The 22,944-nt window shown below is 35.3% G+C and overlaps 1 protein-coding gene across 1 annotated transcript in view; it reads right to left on the reverse strand.

Moving 5' to 3' along the window:
- The window catches only part of LOC136025080 (sialic acid synthase-like), a 60,249-nt gene extending 38,312 nt beyond the window's left edge, over positions 1–21,937 (reverse strand). Inside the window, exons 1-2 of the mRNA XM_065700793.1 lie at positions 21,772–21,937; positions 6,056–6,271 (exon numbers count right to left, since the gene is read on the reverse strand). Of these exons, the coding sequence (XP_065556865.1) occupies positions 6,056–6,271; positions 21,772–21,900 (345 nt within the window). The 5' untranslated portion in view covers positions 21,901–21,937. The remainder of the gene's footprint in view (positions 1–6,055; positions 6,272–21,771) is intronic.
- Between the last annotated feature and the right edge of the window lie 1,007 nt (positions 21,938–22,944).

Genomic DNA, 22,944 nt, shown 5'->3' on the forward strand with positions numbered 1-22,944 from the left:
TTAAATCCCGACCAGCATTAAGCCTCTGATTTTCCTTTTAAAGCAATCTATTGATTCTTAGAATTTTGCTAGAGCTCCTATCATATGAGCTCTTGGCTCTTCTTGACCTTGTCACAAGTGCCATATGAGCTCTTAGCTCTTGTTTTTGATGAATAGTATATAAATATAAGTAGTTTCAAAAATTTATTAAATACCCCTAAGGGGTTTCCTTCCTCCCTTACCTGTATTTATGACCCCAGGGCAAGGGTGCCTAATGTTTATTATGTACCTTCAGGAACATATCACTTTAAATGACATTAATTTAATAAGTATATGCATTACTCCGTAAAGCAAAGTATATGATTACCCCGGTTCCAAACCGGGGTAATCAGTCATTTATGAACGAGCTTATAAATCATCAACTATATGAGATGATGGAGAAAAACCAAAATATTCTAAGATACGGCACTATTAGGAATAAAATGAGATCCCGTGGAACTAAAATGGACGAATATCCGACGAATACAACTTTAGATTTAAAAAAATAATGTTCGTATATTTTATAGCCCTACAATCGGCGTTTCCTTACTTTTAAGAGCCAATAATGTCTAAAATAATGTGTTTTAAAGAATAACGTTCTTTTTAAAAATAATATTCATACATTTTATAGGCCTACAATCGATGTTTCTTTACTTTTAAAGGCCAATAATGTTTAAAATAATGTGTTTTTAAGAATAATGTTCTTTTTAAAAATAATGTTCATACATTTTATAGGCCTACAATCAGTGTTTCTTTACTTTTAAAGGCCAATAATGTTTAAAATAATGTGTTTTTAAGAATAATGTTCTTTTTTAAAAATAATGTTCATACATTTTATAGGTCTACAATCGGTGTTTCTTTACTTTTAAAGGCCAATAATGTTTAAAATGATGTGGTTTTAAGAATAATATTCTTTTTAAAAATAATGTTCATACATTTTATAGGCATACAATCGGTGTTTCTTTACTTGTAAAGCCAAACTCTTATCTGCTTTGTAACCTAACAAATTCCAATTCGTATGGTGTTAAAATGATATTGCCTCAAGGTGTTGTTACCAATTATACATGTTTTCAACTTCCTTTTAAATCTGGTCTTAATGCTAAGGAGATGTCAACATTCTTAATTATATTCTGGCAAACCCCTCAAGGAGTGCTTAAGCCAATGAGAAAGGAGGAAATCTTGAATACTAAGAATTATTGCTAAAAATCATCTGTTATAACTACAAACTTAACAATGTTTGGGATTATTTGTCGGTATAAGATCTACAAAACGACACAAAAATCAAGGCTATATGATTAGTACAACCCTTTTAAACAGTAAAGGAAGAATATCTTAAATGACAAATTTTAAAGGAAACTGATGATAATAAAAAAAAAAATTCACGGCCAAAATTTTTTAAATCGTGTGGCAAATGGAGAGGCTACTTTACAATTCTCTACGTCTTCTAAAAGTAATTTTATTACTACTTTTAAAAATTAGAGGTGTCCCCACTAATTAATTTCTTATGAAGCTCTAAAGAAAAAAAATGCAAATTTGTTCGGCCTATTCATGTCAAAGCTTTCAATGAAGCCACAGTAATTTTTTCATCAAAGAATCTGCTCGTGTCTGTTGTTAATACGCATTTCACTGCTATAGGAAAATAGCATTGGCTTCAAACCTCGGAGATCCACCTTAATATTCTTTTCTGTTCATAAAACATTGTATCTATGCTATTTTGACAACCTGGACGCGCTAACGCCCTTTTGATTTAGTTCAATAGTAAGAGCAGACATAGCTTTGAAAGTTTCAACTTAATCCTATCAATCGTTCTTAAGATTTTGCTGAGACGCGTTATTGACAACCAGCATCCACATAGTGCCTCTTGATTTTGTTTTAAAGAAACATAAATTTTTCCTGAAACTTTCTACTTTATGCTCTATCCCAGTCCTAAGATATCTAGTCAGGATATCTTGAGCACCTGGACGCATTGAAAATATTTTGATCTAATTCAACAGTAGCAACAATAATAGCAGAAGTAGTAGCAAAAGTTTGTAGCAATATACCTCTGGAAGTTTCAGCTTAATATTCTAAGGCTTTTCTGGAATATTACTAATACACCCCTTTTACAACCCCCATGTACATAATGTGCTTTTATTCGGTTCAACACTGCCCTCAATCCTCCCTGAAAGTTTTACTAATACCTTTAGCAGTAATAATAGTAGCGGTCATAGCAGCAAAAGTAGTATTAGGGGCATTGGGAGCAGTATTAGTGATAGCTGTAGTAGTATTCATAGTAGCAATAGTAATAAAATTCATATTGCGCCTTTTTGGTCTAGGTCAACATTTGCTCCTCATACCCTGATAGTTTAAACTTAATACTTTAATCGTTTCTAATATTGCAAATATACCCTTTTGATAACCTGCATCCCCGTAACATGTTTTGATGTAGCCCCACGTCCCCCTTAACAGTCTCTGAAAGTTCCACATTAATACCATTAACCTTAGTAATAGTAGTACTATTAGAAGTGGCAGTAGTAGTACTATAACCACTTATAGTGGTAGTATGCACACAGTGCATTTTAATTAGTTCATATTACCCCTCAACATGCCCCTGAAGTTTCAACCTATTACTGTAAGCCGTTCTTGAGAAGCTACTGACACGCCCTTTTGAAAGCCTTTACAAAAATAGCGCGTTTCAATTTAATTCAACCCCTCCCCACTCAAAATTTCCTAGAAATTACTCCTTAATGCCAATAGCCTTAGAAGTAGTATTAACAGTAGCAGTAATAGTGATCAAACTGTCTCCCTATTTATAGTGTTTGGAAAAATAGGTGTCACCCGGAAATGCAGTATACTTGCCCAATTTGCGATGATCTTGATGGACTGGACCATTTTCTTTTCAGGTGTCAGGGGCTAAATGAGCTAAGAGGGAGCTTTCTTGGTGTGGGTGGTCGTGAGCCCCTTCTTTGAACTTTGAAGTTGGCGTCGAAAATAAATATAGTAGTAGTGGGAAATTTTGTCCGGAAGGGTCTTATTATTCGAAAGTCGATTGTTACATAATTTAGTTTGTTTGTTGTTGTATATGTATGTATACAGCCTGAAAAATGGCTTTAAATACAGTCATTTATTCATTCATATAGTACTTTCTAGTTGTTTCGACATAACTATCAACATCCACTGAAAGTTTTGACTTAATATCCTAAGTCGTTCCTGGCATATAGCTATAAAGCCCTTTTAATAACCTGAATCGATATAGTGCGTTTCAATTTAGAGTAACACCCTCTCAGCATTCACTGAAAGGTCATCGATGTATTCCAGAAGAAGAGCCTGAGAAGGATCGAAGGTCTAAGGTGGTTCGATTTCATGAGTAATGAGAAGCTGCTCCAGCTCACCAAGTAGTCTCAATTTTCTATCCAAGAAGCTGAGCGTACCTTAAGATGGATCAGCAACCTACTTCGAATGCCCCTGCACTTACCCACAAAAAAGAACTTTGACTTTGACTCTACGAAAGGCGGTTGGAAGCGACCCCACGGCCGACCGAAGAAACGATTGTCCGACAGCCTATCCGAGTTTCTGGAGATGGCAAGCATCAGACCGAGCGAAGTACAAACACTCGAACTGGATCGAAGCGGATGAAGGAGGCAGACGTCAATATCTACGCCGAGCGGCACCCGGCAGGAAACCTAAGTCAAGTCAAGTTGCAGTAGAAGTAGTGGTAGCAGTATGCAAACAGTGCCTTTTGGTTAGTTCAACATCCTCTTTGAAATACCCTTAAAGTTTCAACTTAATACCCTAAACCATTTCTGTGTTGTTGCTTATACACCCTGTTGATAACCTGCATACAAAGAGTGTGTTTTGAGTTAGTTCAAGATACTCCTAAACATTCCCAGAACGTTTCAGCGTCATACCATTAGCCCCAGTAGAAGTAGTCGTCCTCGTAGTAGTAGTAGTAGTAGTAGTAGTAGCAGCAGTAGTAGTAGTAGCAATATGCACAGAATGTCTTTTGGTTGGTTCTGTATCCCTCTCAACACGCCTGAAAGTTTCAATTTAATACTCTAAGCTGCTCCTGAGAAATTGCTCAGAACTGAATTTCAAGCACGAATCCTGAGCTCTGAAGCTTATCCTGAATGCTAATAGTGTGTTTTGATTTGGTTAAACTTCTCTCTCAAAATTTTCTGGAATTTTAACCTTAGTATCCTCGGCCTTTGTAGTAGTCGCAATAGAAATAGTAGTAGCAGCAGTAAGTGCAGTGGTAGAAGTAGTAGGAGTAGCAGTAGTAGCATGCATATATTCTCTTTTGGTTAACTGATCATCATTCTCTCAGTTACATCATTCCCAGAAAATTCCAAACCAATACTCAAGTACCACCTGTGGTAAGCGCTTTGACAACCCGCATGAACTAAATGTTTTGATTTAGTTGAAAACTCCCCTCAATACTCCTTGGAATCCCTTGCCCTTTTCAAACAGTTCGTGGTAACGAACTGCAGAAAGGCGACCCGGCTCAATAGTAACCGAAATTCTAAAAAATGAAATTTTGATACCAATAGTAACATCAAAAGAATTGCATTTTAATGCTGATTTTAAATATACAAGGTTCATCAAGTTTAGTCTTACCCATCAAAAGTTATGAGCCTAAGAAAATTTTGCCTCATTTTAGAAAATAGGCAGAAACACCCCCTAAAAGTCATACAATCTTGACGAAAATCACACCATCAGATTCAGCGTATCAGAGAACCTTGTTGTAGAAGTTTCAAGCTCCTATCTGCAAAAAGGTGGAATTTCGTCTTTTTTGCCAGAAGACAAATCACGGATGCGTGTTTATTTGTTCTTTTGTTTTGTTTTGTTTTTTTTTCAGGGGTGATCGTATCGACTCAATGGCCCTAGAATGTCGCAAGAGGGCACATTTTAACGGAAATTAAAAGTTCAAGTGCCCTTTTTAAGTGACCAAAAAATTGGAGGGCACCTAGGCCCCCTCCCATGCTCATTTCCCCCCCCCCCAAATTCACCTGATCATAATTCTGAGACAGCCATTTTATTCAACATAGTCGAAAAACCTAATAACTATGTCTTTGGGGACGACTTACTCCCCCGCAGTCCCCGTGGTTTGGGGGTGGGGAAAGTCGAGGGGGAGGTTTACGTGGGAGGATCTTTCCATGGAGGAACTTCTCACGGGGAAGAGACTTTCAATGAAGGGGGCGCAGGATTATTAAGCTTTTTTTTTTAAATAAAAAATTAAGTATGAAGTTTTTCCTACTGAAAATGAGGAGTAGCATTAAAACTTAAAACGAACAGAAATTATAACGCATATGAGGGGTTTACCTCCTCGTAATACCTCGTTCTTTACGCTTAAGTATTTTTAGTAATTTCAACTATTTATACTACGGCCTTTGTAATTCAGTTTTTTACTGTTTTAAAAAGTAGAGTTGAGAGAAAGAGTCAAACTTTAACGTAAAGAGCGAGGCGTTGAGGATGAAAAGCCCCTTTCATATACGGAGTAATTTATGTTAGTTTTAAGTTTTAATGTCGCTCCTTACTTTCATTTAAAAGAACTTGTGTTCTTTTATTTAATTTGACACAAAAGTTCAAGCATATCCCTCTTTCCTGGTAACAAATAATACATGCAAACAATGGGCGAATTCTACAACTCACAGACCTTTGGAGACGGGGTGGGGCCAGGGGGAGGTCATTCCCAGCGACATAATTATTCGACCTTATGTCTCTGGGGGGAAAGGTGCGTGGGAATGGGGATGGTTGCCTTTCGACCACATTTAACTCTTAAAAAGGACACTAGAACTTCTAATTTTCAATTGAATGAGCCCGTTTGGAAGTTTCTACATATGAAATGTTTTGGTGAAACTACTTCCATACAAAATGCCTTGGTGAAAAAAAAATCAGAATAAAAACTAAAAGAAAATAATAAATAATTCGGTGTGCCCACTTCACTCTTTACTTAGGCAGCGATATTGCGCTGCCTATGACTAAATAAACTATTTCTGTTATCTCTTCGAAAAAGATTAGAATCAAATAGTCAAGATTAGAAACAAACAGAGAAAAATACCTCATCCATAGCAGAGGCAGAAAATTCAATTTTGCATTCAGTTGCATAGGCGTGAAGCTCTTTAAACTCCTCTTCGGAAAACTCCAAGTGTCTCTTGTGCTCACCATAAGTAGAACCGAACGAATTTTCTGAATCATATGGCGAATCTAGAGCACTAAATGTGAATTTTCGTTTCAAATCGCTTTTCTGGAATTTGACGCAGTCAGCTCCCGCTACCTAGAAAATAATTGCCTTTATCACACTAAGTAGAAACTTGACACCAAAGACTTTGAAACGGAGATACCTATTAAAGTTCCTAGCTACAAACAGAGTTTTTTTTTTTAAATAGGTCACATAGACTCAAAGTATTGAGGGATAGATCGGTGAGGATGGAGGAATATTTCTTGCAGGAAACTCTAAAATAAAATTCTAAAAATCTTTTGGCTAGGAAACTAGCCAAAAGATTGAGGAGGGGAAAATTGGTATTTTCTGCTATTTTACAGCACCAAACCACAACTTCCCCACAAAAGGGCTATTGGGGGTTTTAGGAGGGAGCCAGAGTAATGCTGAGGCTTAAACTCCACTCTAAATGTAGAACAACCTATACAGATTACAACTTCTATGTTATAGCATTATATCCAAGAGAAAACTGTCCTGGAGAAGGAAAACCATAGGTAGGAATCTCCCTTTGACACATCTATTCTATCGCCACTTCGTGCCGCAACACTCGGTACTAAGCAGGGGGCGAGTTACCTAACTGATACAATCGAAATGGTAACTTGTATCTATGCTCCGAAAACTGGTTAAGTCGTTAAGCCGTAGCCCGGATATCACCCCTTGAAAGAAATTTTTAACACCAACCTAAGAGGACTGTTCTCCTAAAGTAAATATTGCATTACGACCTTCAAGAACTTGAAATATAGGGTAGAAAAAAATATTCAGGCACTATAAATTGTAAAAAGACTATATTTTGCTCAGGGTATAAAAGGAACTAACTAAATCACGGGACAAGAAAGTTACAAAAGACGCTGCACTTCAAAACAGGGTGTGGCCCATGACATTCAGACAAATCCTGAAGATCCTAGCCAATGCCATAACTGCGTGAATTATGAAAAATCAACGAATCTTAACAAACTACAAGCCAAATAGGCAACCCTGTGCAGCCATTTGACTATTCTTGTGTATGAGTCACCGTTTTGTTGAATTTCTCTTTCCACACTTTAATTAACCAGCTTTTTCATTCGAGACACAAAGATTATGACGAAAAAGGAAAAAGAGAACAAAGCTTAGAGTGTCTTATAAAAGAACAAAAGGACGCTTAGCTGAAAATTAGAGCCAGGGCCCCTAAATTGTTTTTCCTTTATATACCTCTTTTCTCTCTTTTAGTTGTCAGTGGTATCCCCTCTCTACGTCCTTCAACAAACATACCCTTTTATTCCGACGACACGCACACTCCTCTATTCTTACTACACAATAAGGGGATATACTAGAGACAATTGGAGTTACAAATCCTTAGCTTCTGGTCTTGCCGTTGAGATGATAGTTTGCTGGGAACAATGTATTCGATTACCAAGAAGAGTACTGCAGTACTGTGACAGCATCATCTAGTAAACAGCGGATTTCAATGTTTCAGTTTCCGGTGAAAATATACTTCATTGTCCAGTATTCGTCGCTGAACTAACACAATGATTCAGAGCACACAGTACCAATCTAAAGCGCATTTCGTAATAATTCATGTTGCCGATAAAATAACACAATGATTCCACCAGTTCTCCCCTCTGGCGAGCAACACGTCATCATTTCAACCTTGAGTGTTAGCATAAAAGTTTGATAGGGAGTTGCTTCGTATCACTGTTCCACATAGACATTTGACTAGTTTGTATTGATTCAAGTTCGAAAAACGTCCTATTATTAGGAATGAATAGTTTTACACTATTGCAACTTGAAGAAATGGACAGTGATCATATGAAGACGGGAGCCCCTAATTTAGCTGCTGAAATCGGAAAGGAATGTCGAATAGCATTCCAGTGGGATGCGATGTATGGTAGGTATGTTATATCTTTCAGTAAATTTAAGTTAGAAAAACAATTATCTTTCGCGGCAAAAGTGAATATAATGCAAATATCCGGACTACAATATGGATTAACTCACCACGTGAAAAATGATAGAAATTAACTCACATCGTGACACATAGAATATGTTTCATTCTATTATTACATTTCTGACAAATAAAACTATTTTATAATGATTTTTTTTGTTCTCTGGTTAGATATTTTAGTTGGTCGTTTACTCCTCAAAAGTTATCAATGCGAGAGAAAACATTATCTCAGGAAATGCTTGTTGATATAATGAAAAATGAGTATCCGACTTGGGAGTATTGTATGAGGCTTTTATGTCGTGAGCCAAATACATTTACTCAATTTATGGATATACTAATAAAACAATAAGATGATATTGTGGATTTGCTTTTTAACACTACCTAAACATTCAAGTTTCCAAGTTGATTTCAGACTCGACCCGAAGGATTTTTCAGTCTCTGTTTTTCCACGAGAACAGCAAATAAGTCGACAATTTAAAAACCATGTCAAAACAGATATAATTGACTTTGAGGTGTGACGTCACCCGATCACTCCTCCTGTCTCTAGAAGTAAAAAGAGCATTTCTTTTGTTCGCAAGTCAGTTTCTATTTGACAGTGTGAGATTCCACAGTGAAAAAATGTTCTACACATGTCACTATGTTTATAAAACATTGCGCAGCTGATCGTCATGTGACAACTGCACTATTGTTGATGGCTATACCGAAAAGTGTAGGTTATGCAACCCTTTTAAATTGCAAAGAGGATATTCTGTACAAACTAAGGACTATAAATTCTGTCTTGAAGGTTTCCTATGCTTCAATTAACATTATGATAACTGTGATCAATGGGAAAATACTTACTCTGGTATGATCGGAAAAAACCCTAAACGTCATTTCGGTTTATTTATAATGGACTGCTATTTTCATGGATTTAAATCGTTTTGGGAAAATAAATTTGGACCACGATATCAATTGTCGAAACAAAAAGAGAGTATTGTTTCTACGTCATCGTTGTGAGGAAAATGAAAGTAATGATTATAAGCCAACTGATTTTTATTTGGTTGTTACAGCAAGTGATTTGTCTTATGAGAATTCCGTGTGTGACAACACTTCAAATAAGCAAACTGAAACATGTGAACTTACAATATCAATCAAGAAAGTACAATTGAATTCACAAAGAGGTATGATAAAAATGAAGTTAAATTATACTGTAAAACACGTGACCCTGACTTTGCACACCAAGATCAGTACAAGTTGAATCCCAATGATCTGCCACCTCTAATCGTTGTCGATGACCACCGAAATGACGAACAAGAAAAAGAAGTTTAAAAGATGAAGACAAAAGACTTTTTTATTGTATATATTTCTGTTTTATTAATAATTTTACAAACATTATTAAAACTCTTTATTCTTAGGGCACTAAAATCAGTATTATACAAGTTGGGCAGGATATTTTCCGCCATAGAATCATTCCATCGAGGATTGTCTACATAAATACCATAGAAAAATAAGATACGGTAGTGCATGAAAACCGCAGTCATTGATTGATAAATCTTGTCCTCGCTTCCGATTTTGAATAATAGATTTCCCACTTCATTCAAGGAAGTTTTTGATTTGAGGCGTGTAGAATGCACTTGGTAGGGTAAGAGGATCAAAAATTCAATATTCTTAGCTATTTGAAAGATGCATAACCAATGCCCGTCTGCAAAGTCGATGGACTACTATTAAAAATGATAATGGTATTGCTAGCACTATGATTATGTTCAAGGAAATCCGACGGTATGCAATAGGATTTGTATTTTAATATGTATGCATCCAAATTAAATGCGTCGATTATTTGATTTGTGTTCATGGAGCCAAGTCTAGGAGAAAACTACCGTCGGGGGTAATTCCCCAATAGGTTTCCCATTGATCTAACGAAATTAATGCTGAAATTCCCATCAATGGTTCGGTAAAGGTACAATCTAAAACTAGAGTACCAGTTCAAACAATACTCATATCTTGAGAACCAGACAAGTCAAATACAATGATACCGTGAATTTTGGTAAAATTTTATCAGTTATACCATTTTCAAATAGTTGTGAATCTCGACCCAGGGATTGTACTCTCAATTCATATATAGTCCTATAGGATTTATCAAAGGATAAACTGTAGAGAGAAATTTTATTTACTTTACACACAAGAGAGAAAAGTCCAAACATTTCAAATTCGTGTTGAGAACTTATTCATGATCCTATAGCCCTGGCACTTCTTACGAATGGCAAAGCAAGTTTTGATTGATAAATGAAGAGTCGATGTAGGTACTTGCACCCATGGCAATATGTCGTTGGTTGGTGATTATAAGAGGAACGATCAGTTTGATGTTATTTCCAGTGGCTCTTAATTTTTTAATTGCCAAAGCAACAGAACTCATAAGCTGTTGTTTTCATACATGATGCGTTGCCGAGATGATATTGACATTTGCATCAAGTTTTGCATCAAGTATTTTTCTCAAAATAAAATTGGCTGGAGCGAGTTATACCTTTATGTCAATCATAACATTTGGGAGGCATCCATTGAGGTATATTAAATATTACTTAATTTTACCAATTAAATGATACTCCTTGATCATCGCCCAAGTGAGCTCACCATCAGTATCAACGATCAACCTATAATAATAGCCCATCGCCTGACCTCTCAATTTCATATAGGACCTTAAAGTCATCTACAGCAATTGTAGTTAGCTTGTATAATTTGATAGATTATTGCTAGTACTAACTGATGTCCCATTAAGCAGACATAGATTTGTCTAAACAAATTCTGTAGTATGCAATTTTCATAGGATAATTCATCAGCAGCCGTGGGAGTTTTATTATCAGACTTTTTCATCAGCACAATTTTTAAAACAATAAATGAGGATAATAAATATATGGAAGTAGTCTTCATTGAAGTATATATAAAAATGGATGTTTTCAGAGAGTAATTATTGTGGCTAGAATTGTTTATAGTAGCCATGTTTTACACTGACATCAACACTTACTGCATTGAAAATATTTAGAGATAAGGTGATCAGTCTAGAAAAAGAAATCCTTTTTCAATCTAACAATATTTTTTCTTGGTTTCCTTTTTCTTGTTTGACAAGAGTGATGTCTTTCGTTTCCGACCTGAGTAGACTGGCGAGTGACGAGGTGTTTCTTGACCTTTTTAAAACTTTTCCAGTTTGTTGTGATTTCAATCACTCTCCAAGGGAACTTGCACTAGACCTGAAACTTTGTGGCGCTTTTTTAAAATCTTTACCAACCCTCCAATCGTGGAGTGTAGAGGATGCAAAATCCACGGCAACTGGAGCAATATATATTTTAGCCAGGGGTAGTGCAGAGCAAAACAACTTTGCGAGCCAACTGCCAAGACCATAGCCTAATATTGGCGAACGACCTTTGCAGTAGTCAATTTCATGACCCAATTGTAGTGGTTTAAGAAAAGTAACATAGCAAATAATATCAGGACAAAAAAAATGTATTTCTTCTATTAGCCATCTTGCTGCTGAATTGGTCGAAAATGACATGTAATCACAGCCAAACCTTTTGTCATTGCTAAATGATCACCTAATTCACTTCTTAATGTTAACTGACAGTTTCAAACACGGAGTTTTCCAAACAAGTGTTTAAGGGAACATACTGAAGATGCTTTATATTATAGTAATGTGTTAGCTGGTGGCTTTTCGTTCAGAAACACGTAGGAGGGGGACATTGCTATTTCCAAATCTGGATGTCTCAATAAAGGATGCAAAAAGAATTATACAACTGCTAGACGAGAAACTGGGTGGATAGTCTACAAAAATAACACGATCCATCCCACTGACAGTTCCAGCATTCTTTCAAATGATTATATTCTATTTAAAACCAAGAACATCTCTCAGGTTACCGTTAAGATGAATCATTTAATTGTCGATGGGTGAGCTAATGTAGATCTTGCCATGTGAATAATTAAACTGGAATGCACGATTCTTACAAGCAGAAATTCTTGTATTCATTGCACGACATAAATCATTCATACTATCAAATTCTTTGTGTTTTAGTGTCACATATGGGTATTACTAGATTTAAGTGCTTCAGTTCACTCATAATCGACAAGGAGCGAATAATCGTGTGGTGTAATTTTTATCTCGTATGTATGGTCTTTTTCAGGATATCTGTGTGTTTTTTAGAATACAATCGACAAGGGAAACTCAATTTCCCTCCTTGAATTTGATGGTGGGAGAGAGTTTCATCAAAAACTCACTTGTTTTACTCAAATTATCATAGAAGGGATCAGAGCCACTGGACATAAATGTCACATAGAAATCATTCAGCACTGTGTAAGTCATCAGCAGATATCCAAGAATCAAAATCAGAGCTTTATCCAAACCGACGAACAAGAAACTGTCTCTTGCCCCTTAGAGTACGAACCTTTAATATCTTTTCGATCAGATAGATTCCGCAGTTTTTAACTTTTTGCAATTCGACACGTTATGGGTTTAGTGTCTAAGACACTGGAAACTTTAAAAAGTTCAGTAGATCATAAGTAGTTTTCCTTTTCAAAACAATAGTAGTTCGATTGATTCGAACAATATCACCAGCAATGAACCCAAACGAACTTCTTTACATGTCAGTTGACAAACTCACCAACCCGATCCGTTTGGATCTACCTGCAACAATCTTGTTCAAGAATGGAGTCAAGAGCTTTAGCAATTTCACCACCTCTCTTTGACCGAAAGGGAATGACATATGCAAAGCGACTAAAAACACTGATTGTAGGCAGAATGCACTTAAATGGACCATTTTGACGCCATAGAGTCATAAGATCTGCTTGTAATATTTACAATTGGAAAAGGATTTAGTGTTTTGATAATGACTAACGCAAACTCTATGATTATGTCGTAGGATGTAACTTGTTTCATTTTGTAAATGCTCCATCGCTAGCTCTTCAAGTCCAGTGACTAGGGTAAGTGTGGTGGGTGAATTTATACTTCCCACTTCACCAATATTCCCATAAGCAAGTTAAAAACATCCAGATTTTGTTGTGGTAGTACAATGGTTGTTAACCTTGCCCAGGGAGGGGTTATGGTGTACGGCCCTAAGGTGATTAAAAATAGGGTAGCTTTTCCTTAGACTCGGCCTGGTTAATTATATGGGAGTCCTACTGGTATAGATGAGAAGCTTCGATAATGTTGTAGAGAATCGGAGAATAAATACTCGGATAAAATAATCGGAGCATAAATACTTCTTAGCAGACAACGGTACAGGACTTAAACTCAAACAGGTTATGACGGGTAAAAACTAAAATATATAATAAAATCATGTAGCACTTATTATACCAAAACGATCCAAAATCTAATCGAGATAAAAACAATTCTAACACTACGATCACGTTATTGGAAAAGCAGGCATATATATATATATATATATATATATATATATATATATATATATATATATATATATATATATATATATATATATATATATATATATATATGTATATATATACAAACTTTACACCCTGACCGCAGGTCCTGTTTAAAATAAGGAAGTAGCTATTACAAAATCCCGTGTCTCCGCACCGATTCCGTCAGCTCTTTGTTTGGTGGTCAATTTCAAAACTTATTATCTCAAATTCTTCATTTCGAAACTTCTTCATAATTTATATTTTGCGTTGTTGTAATTTCATTCGGTTTCATTAAAATCATTTTCTGATTTACTAGGTCAGCTTACTACATGTCAACTGCCGTTTTGCATACTAACAGGGGAGGGTGATACAGTGACATTAATACAACTCACTTGAGTCTAACAAATAGCTTTTGATCATGTGATTACTGAGGAATACAGTGATGAATAGCTTTTGATCATGTGATTACTTATCGATAGCGAAGAAACAAAACCGAAGTGTTGCTCTCGCAACACTTTCGCCTGTGAAGCCGGACTAACGTTCACTAACGTTAACACTTCACGTTGCCCAGGCAACGTAGGTCTAGTTTTCTATTGTCCACAAGAGCAAGGTGCTGCTCACTTCATGCTATAACAAAGATTTTTTCACTTCAAGTAAAACGCTTCTCTAACCATTTTTTATTAGTCCTTCCATTGTTTCCATCGAGATATTTTCATCGGCCTCCCTACAAACCTCTCTTGTTCTCTCCTCCGCCTCTCGCCGGGCCTTTCTCACTCTATCACAGACCCCTCTACAGTTTTCTCTTGCCTTCCCGTCTGCCCCTTTTCCCCCCTAAGAATTACCTCTCATTTTTCCACTTCCATTAAAACTTTTCGAAGATAGATTTCTGAGGCCTACCACCTGAGTTTCAGCAACCACTGCTTGAGCTAGGTAGTCTCTGTGACTCACAGAAATAAGATATCTTCATGCTGAAATGTTGTTATTTCCGTTAAATAATACAATTAAAACCTCTGACAAATCCCAAAATAGAGAAGTCCTAAGAATCTAAAGGACAGGCTTCACATCTTACTTCATGACTCATAGCAAATTCCAAACAATTGTCCAACAATAATCTTCAACCCTAAACATTTTAGTAAATAGTCTGCTGAAACAATGTCTTTAAATTGACGGCACTATCCTGAAAATATGCTCCTTTGGTTCAATAGTTTTGACAATATGTATGAAAATTTCAAACTTTGTTCTCAAAATGTGTAAATTACTCACAAGAATTTCTTTCTGTAACTGCTGTACTCAGATTCTCGAGCGTATTCACCTGAATTATGGGTAATCGACCCCTTCTAGGCTATGCATAAAAATCCTTACATCCTCAACGTTGTCGGCACCGTAATAGTTATAATGGATTTGTCTTAGATTCTGGAAAGGACCGCAAACTTTTTTAATCGATTAGGATGTTTTATGACTTCCTTTGGTATTTGCATAATTTGTATAAATAATTTTTACAGGCCCAATTACCCTGTATCTTCAGAAACACGGATTCAAATCATTGCTACCAGTATTGGGAGTAAAAGAGGGGGGCAGCCACAGCAATCCTGAGCTTACACTCAACTCCCTATCCAAAACAAACTATACAGATAGAGATTAATACGGTTAAATCTTTAGTCCCCAACGCTTCTACTCAGTCGCCAGCTCAGGCTCCCACGCTTGGTACTGGGCCGAGGGTGAGGTACCCCACTGATAGAAACAAATAGGTAGATTTTTCAGTGCTCTTAGAGCAGGCTTAGTCGTTAAGCTGCGACCGGGATATCTTTCCTTGGGAGATATCCCCCTAAAGCAAAAACTCATAGCTAGAGCTTCCAATACCTGAAACCTAAGCCAGGAAAATATTTAGACACGAAAAAAACTGTGAAAAGATGGCCCAAAAAGACGTTGATTTATGGGCGCGTGTGTAATCCTTGACATTCTGACCAATGCCATAAGTGCTTAGTTCATAAAAATCGATCAATCCTTAACAAACTGCATTCAGAGCAGGCAGCCATGGTCTGCGGTCTGTCTGATCTTGTAAATGAGTAGCCATCCAGCTGATCTTTTTTTTTTGCGTGTCTTAATTAACTATCTTTTTCATTTGAGACGCAAAAATTATCCCAGAAAACGGAAAAAAAAGAACCAATCTTAAAGGGACTTACAAAAGAATAAAAGGATATTTAGCTGATAATTAGTGCAAGAGGCCCAAACAATGAGCTCACAAAGAAATAATAGATTATGTGAAATCCATTGATAGCCCAATTGCTATAGATTGAAAATTGTGAGACAACAAGTCGATTTAAAAGTATATATCAAGCCTCCCAGTTTTGGAGAAAGTAATGCCGCATGGTGGCACAATCGTTCCTGAAAAATTACATAGTCCATATAACATAAATGGTTAACCTAGATAATTATTTAGAAATTCATTTAACTAAATCGATTTGTTTGATGCTACAAAAATCAAGTACACTGATGCATAATTGCACACCAAATATTATTAAGAAGGGGCAGTGATTGATTATGTAGGTGGAGAGAAGGAGCTTCCAGATGCCTCAAATAGGGCTTTTCAAAGCCCAAATTGTCTAACTGTCCATGAGCCTTCATGAATATGGAAAGTGATCCAAGAGCAGGTATGAATTAACCCCTAATACCCTTTCATTTAAACTAAGCTTAAATCAAGGTTCTGTAGGGTGAATTTTATTATTTATTTTAATAAATAATATTCTAATAAATTCTGTAGGGTGAATTTTAATTATTTTAGAAAATAAAAATTACACTTTCACAAGTGGACACGGTGGAAAGGTGAAGAGGGAAGGGGGATTTCCATATCACTGTTAGGAAACTTACTGTGGTGAGGCAGATAAACCACAAACCTCAATCCACGAATCCTCAAAGACAATATTAATGGATCTTTTAACTACGTTTAACAACATGGCTGTCTCAAAATTTTGATTAGTTGTGTTTGGGGAAATGATTGGGGAGGGATGGTTGCCCTGAAATAGCTTAAAACTATTTAAAAGGGTTGTAGAGGTTGGAATTAACAATAAAATGAGCTCCTTTCAAAGTTTTTACGACAGCCCCTTCTGCATGAAGTTCCCCTGCTTGAAAACAAAAATACATTGTACACACATTTTTTACTAGGAAAAACCATTTTATTGCTTATGGTAATGTCAGCTCATCTAAAGTTTGGATTTATTTCTTATTTCAATTGATTTTTTTAATCACATTTAAAAACTACAAACCATTATTTCAAAACATTCGAAGTTAAGTTGTGTTAACCTAAGTTATTGTACCATGGTTAACTACATTTTACCACAGATGATTAAGCACAAATACATAATCAAAATTAATTACACCTGATAATGTTAGAACATTCTTAATCACATACCCAATTATCACGAAAATAGGATCTTGATTTAGGCTACATTCCCCTTTGATGATCAGGCTTACTTATTATTTTAATTATTTTAAATAATACAAATTATTTAGCATACTTGAGAGTAATTTTATCTGAAAATTAAAGAAAATTTGTGTTTTATTGCTTTTGTATGATTTTCTTCAAGTTAGATTTATTTGTGTATAATTAAATTATTAGCTAAAATTGTTGTGTGCGTTTTGTTTACTTTATTAGTAAATTTAGGCCTAGCAAGTTAATTGAAATGCTCTGGTCATCGACTTTCCATAAAATACGGGATTTTTTTTTCAATGCTCACAAGGAACACAGCAACTTATTAAGATAATTATTGTGAAGTCATAGGCTTGAAATTAGTCGTTTGGATTCATCTTGTATACTTTCTTATGCTTTATAGATACCAAAAACGATTGCACCCCTGGAAAAAATTTATCCAATTTGCTCTTGAGACGGCACTATGAAGATAGATGAAAGTGATTTCATTAGCATAAAAAATCGTCTAAAATTCGAGCTCTGAGTGATTTTTTTTCTAACTCGTGACCTATCTTTGTAGATCATCTTTTCACGCCGGAAAATCTCTGGCTGCTAGTTTAAACAAAAATATAGAACAATATGTACAATATAGAACAATATAGAAAAATATGTTTTTATCAACATTTAAATGAAATTATTAGGCTTTATGTTTGTTTAAATTTTTCAAAAAACAAACAAACTTAAGGAAGGGATACTACTACTACTACTACTAATAACTCACTGCAGCACCAAGCCGCCTGAGGCCAACACAGCTACGCACGCTCCTCCTCCAACCTAATCTATTTAAAGCCTCCCTCTTTACACCCTCCCAGGAAGTTGATTCCTGCTAATTGTAACGTAAACTAGAGAAAAACGATTTTGATATTAATATGCTTACTAATAGAACTAGATTTTGAATTAATTCCAAACATAAACAAATTAGTCGAGTTTAAAGCTGCCAATGAAAAGTTAAAAGCTTCATAATATTTTCCCAGTTTTCGAAAAAGGGAGAAGGCAACTTAAAAAGCGCTAGGGATTTTGATGAGAATTATGCCATTTAATTCAGTATACAAGAAAAGTCTGTTGTAGATATTTCAAGTGTAAAACATGTTGTAGATATATTACTTGCAAAAACATGAAATTTTTTGAGAAAGTTGGCCATGAATCTGCCTTTAATTGTTTGTTTTTTCTCAGGAATGATTGAAAGAAAATTGAACATTATACTTACCAGATAAGATTGTCCCAACACAAAGTAGCATTTTCCGCCGTTGTTGGGTGTAAAACAACAAGTTTAGCCTAAAAACTGCCAGAAAGCCATTCTGGGATAGACAATTGATTTAAATTTTTGAAAAACCATGTATTGAGCTTCTGAATTTTAAGAGACAATAATGGCTCAGGCTAGCCCATTTGTACTGGAAATTGATCTCTAACCCCTCTTGACTCCCACAAACATTTCTGGTCTATGCCTTTTTAGTACTAGGGGGGGGTAAAAAACCTCTCCCATTGCAGCAATCATTTTCTATGTAGAATAAAAGAATAAATTCACATAGCTACTGTCACAGAGATGGAAAAAGGGGGGAGACATTGTGATCATTGCCCAGAAATATTTTACCGGGAGGGGCAAGTGCTACCAGGTGCTTTGTCTTCACTAGGATTAAATGGTAATATTTCTTGTTTCTGATTTATATACAGTGTTTCATGTCTTCTTGCTTCCCAGAGAGTGTTGTCACCTACTGGCTTCCATTGAAAACATCCTTATTAAACATTTTTATAAACATCCTTATTCCTTTGTTCAAAAAAAATTGGCATTAAAGTGCTGCAAATCATAACTTTGTAAGCAATTTTTGATTTTCCATTCTGCCCTCTTGATAGATATTCAATGGCTGCTTTTTTATTTCAGGGATCAATTGAAGTACTGTTTTTAAAATACTAAACTTGAATGTAGGAAGGAGTAGTAGCCCTCCATTACATTTAAGAGAGCCTTTGGTCAAATAACTCACAGTAACAAATTGTAAGTAAAGAGCGGACGTTGTCAATAAAAGCCAAAAACCTAAAAACGTCTTGACTAAAGCAGGCACCACATAAAAATTTGCATTGCTTCCCCAAAATTTCATGCCACCTTGATGAGAACTAAACAACAAAATTAAACACATACAAGAGGCCTGAAAATATTATCTGCAAAATTTGATTTCAAAATTTTAGTGTCAAGATAGGGGTGTTGAAGAGGGACAAGCCCCTTGATGTTCAGAATAATTTCTGTCCATTTAAAGTTTTAACGTTGTTCTTTACTTTCATTGGAGAAAACTTGCTTTTCTTTTCATTTGAATCTAAGAATCAATAGAATTGGATTTGGATGATTCAGGCACTTCTCAATAATTAATCTAAGAGTGTCACTAACAGGGCTGGATTGACTAGGTGCAGGGCCTGGATCCCTTTAGCATAGTTGTTTGTGCCTCACAGTACTTTTCCAAGAGATATGTTGGGTTATGACTGAGTTAATAATTTAAAAGATATGAAAAGTGTTCTTTACCATCTCAATTTGGTCTAAAAAGGACACTGGCCATATAAATAAAGTTCAAAATCACTTTCAGGGACATGTGATGGGTGTGCTATTAAACTGATTTTAGATAAATTTGTCCAGCTATTTTGAAGCTGGAAACATTACAACTATTTATGGTTCAATCATTGCTTACATCAAATGAGGCTAAAGCAAAACATGAGTTACAGTTTCACATTTTTCTTTGTGGACTCTTTGGAGAGCAAGTAATTTCCTTTCACACGCCAAACAAATTCATTTGGGCATTGTTGATGCAGGAATACAATCTGACAAAGCAGGCAGCAGCCCCCAAGTAAATCATCTTTGTTGAGTACTTTTTCTGCACAATAATGGAGGATTCAATAACAAATACATATAGAGTTGAGGGTTTCCTACAACTTGTTAATAGCACTTATATAGTTGACAGCATCTTTGTAGGTTTTTGCTGGGATTTACACCACAGTTTGTTGGTATCATTGGTTGTGATGGCGTTTTTCTTCTAACAAAATATTTTTTTCTTCTGCTCTTTTGTTTTTGACTTGTTCTGATTCTTGTAGTCTCCTAACAGCACAGATCTTTGTTGTTCATAGTCATTTTTGACACTTTCTGATACTCTCTTTAGTGTTTCTGCTAATCCCACATTTCTTTACTTTCATTTTTGACATGTTCTAATTCATACTGCTGCTTGTCATTCTTGCTGCTTATTATCTTCTAACTACATATTTATTTGTTTTCACTATTGTATATCTTCTAATAACATTTTATCTGATCTTCCCTTTCATTTTGATTTATTTTCATTTTTTTATTATTGCATGTATTGTAACCACATATTTTTTTTTCTGTTCTTCACTTTGATTTTTGAGTTGTTGTGATTCTTGTTGCCATTTATCTTTTAACTGCATATTTCTATGTTCTTCAATTTTGTTTCTGACTTGTTCTAACTGTTGGTTTTGCTAATATTCCAAATACACATTTCTTTGATCTTTAATTTTGTTTATCATTGCTTCAGACATTTTTCCAGTGCCTTTTGCCTCAGCTGCTTGGATTGGTCTTGGCACTTTTGCTAGTCTAAATTGTTCATTTACCTGTATGTTTGCATTTCTCAGGTTCTTCTCTTGATCTTGTCTCATTTGATGGACCAGTTTGTTCATTCTGAGCTTACATTTTTGTTCTTTTTTGTACTTATTTTGAGGTTATGTTAATTTATGTTTCTGTACCCTAGATATTATGAAGTTGCTGGAATGTCTTTTGAGATTTACATCACAAATTATGGACACATGAATTTCCATATTTCTATATTTGTGTTTGGCAAATTCTTCTAAAAAGGTTTTAAATCTATTTTCCTTGTATCTTTACTTTTAATCAACATAATTGCTATACTATTTAGTTATTGTTGATACCAGATAGTTTTTTTTTATTGGTTCTAGGCTGGAAAATGATCTCTCTCCAGAAGATATGCTTACTCAAATTGTTAAGGGAATTTCAAAATTTTGAAAATCAATTGTTTATTTTGATGGCAGCATCAAAATGGACATTTGATTTTAGAAATTGTGAAATGTTCTTAACAATTCCAGTTGGCATTTTGTCTGGAGAGAGGTCATTTTCTAGCCTAAAACCAATATAAAAAAACATTCTAATCACCCTTTATCTGGCCCTGATCACTAATTGGAGAACTATTCCTATTTTTAACTTGGACAAGTTCAGACAGACAACTTCCTTTATATTTCTTAATAAACTCTGTCTGACTGATATTCACCCATGTTTTTAAATAGATTTCTACCCTTTTGCCTTTTGGCTGTGATTGTACATTATCTTCACCCAAAGATCCAATTATACAATCATTGTCTGTGTCCTTGTCTAATGGATATTCAATCTTTACCTAAAATACTGTCCCAATTATGTAAATCATGTCTCTAACCTTATGTAACAGACTGTTTTCAGGTTCTGTCTTCAATATCCAGAGCTACCTTCAATTAACAGAACTTTCTCTGGGAATTAACAGTTATAAAACAAATGCAAAACAGAAATATTCAAGAGAGGAACTCAATATGGTGAAACTGAAAGCATTTAACCTAGCATAGGCTATTTCAAATATGCCAATATGTCAACCACTAAATTCATTAAACACAGACAAAGCAAAACATTGTAAGTCAAAGCCCCCAACTTAAATGCATGGAATTCCACAAACCTATTTTCACCTAGGACCACAAGAGATTTTTAAAATATTTTATCTGGGCCCAGGTCAAGAAACGTCACAAACAGATACAACTCACCGCGCAGCGATGAATCAGTCTTTTGGCCAAAGCCATATCCCCTTGATGATTCTGACCGATTTCAGCAATAACATAAGTTCTGAATTTTTCCTTGACCCCATCATTCTGAAAAATCTCACGAAAAAGCATATTTTTGGATTTCAAACTATATGCCTTGTGTGCCAGTTACAATAGAACTGGTTTTGTGCTTAGGTCTTTTCGGGATTCTATACTTCCCTTTACACTTAGAAAATTCCGAAAGAAGTTTCTTCAAGAACAGTAAGGCGTTATATTAAGAAAAAATGAGCAGAAATAAAGTTAAATAAACTTGCGAGGGATTAATATAGAAAAAACAAAAAAACTTAAAGTATATTTTTTCTTAATCGATGGAAAAGACTCTAAAAACAGATATAAATTAACTTTGCAAGACTTTTCCCAAAGTAAAGAGCTACATTCAATCAAAGGTAAACAAAACCAAAGTCAAACAATTTTTCACGCCAAAAACTACATGAAAAAATATCAAAAGACAATTGAAACTCTAAACGAACAAATTTTCCCACTAATTAACTAAACCAAGCTCAAAACGAACAGAAACCACTAAGCGGTGTTTGTGACTTGGAAAGCAGATCAGGAATCCCTTTCCGGGTGTTTATGTGGATGAAGGCGGCTGCGAGTAACTTTTCATCTGGGTTCTCACGACTTTAAAACGCCCTTCACTTAATTAAGAAAATTGAGAGGGTGAGCTCCTGTTCCATATTGCAGGTACGGTAGATAGTAGTCCTGTAGCTCATTCTCTCTGCTTGCGTGATCCAAGGGTTGTCTTTGCTTTCTTCTTTCCCATTTTTCGTTTTCTAGCGGTTTTTGAGACGTGTGACAAAGCAGGAAAGTGTTACCAGGAATTTAATGAAAACCGCCATCATCACAAAAAAAGAGAAAGACAAATGTCATTTATGACATCTAAAGAACAAAAGTTAATTCTCGTTTTACTGAAAACAATCTTCGTTTCGAAATATGCTTTTTTATTTCTCAGAAAGCCATGAAAAATCACTATCAAGCTATAAGCACGATTATAGAAAAGAACTGAAAAATGTGGATTGATAGGTTAATATGTACCAACATTCATCCCTGAATGTCTTAATAATTTTGGATTTATTAAATTAATGAAAGCGAAAACGGTTTAGATATAATTTGTTT

This window comes from Artemia franciscana, chromosome 3 (assembly GCF_032884065.1).
Source record: "Artemia franciscana chromosome 3, ASM3288406v1, whole genome shotgun sequence".
Classification (NCBI taxonomy): Eukaryota; Metazoa; Arthropoda; class Branchiopoda; order Anostraca; family Artemiidae; genus Artemia; species Artemia franciscana.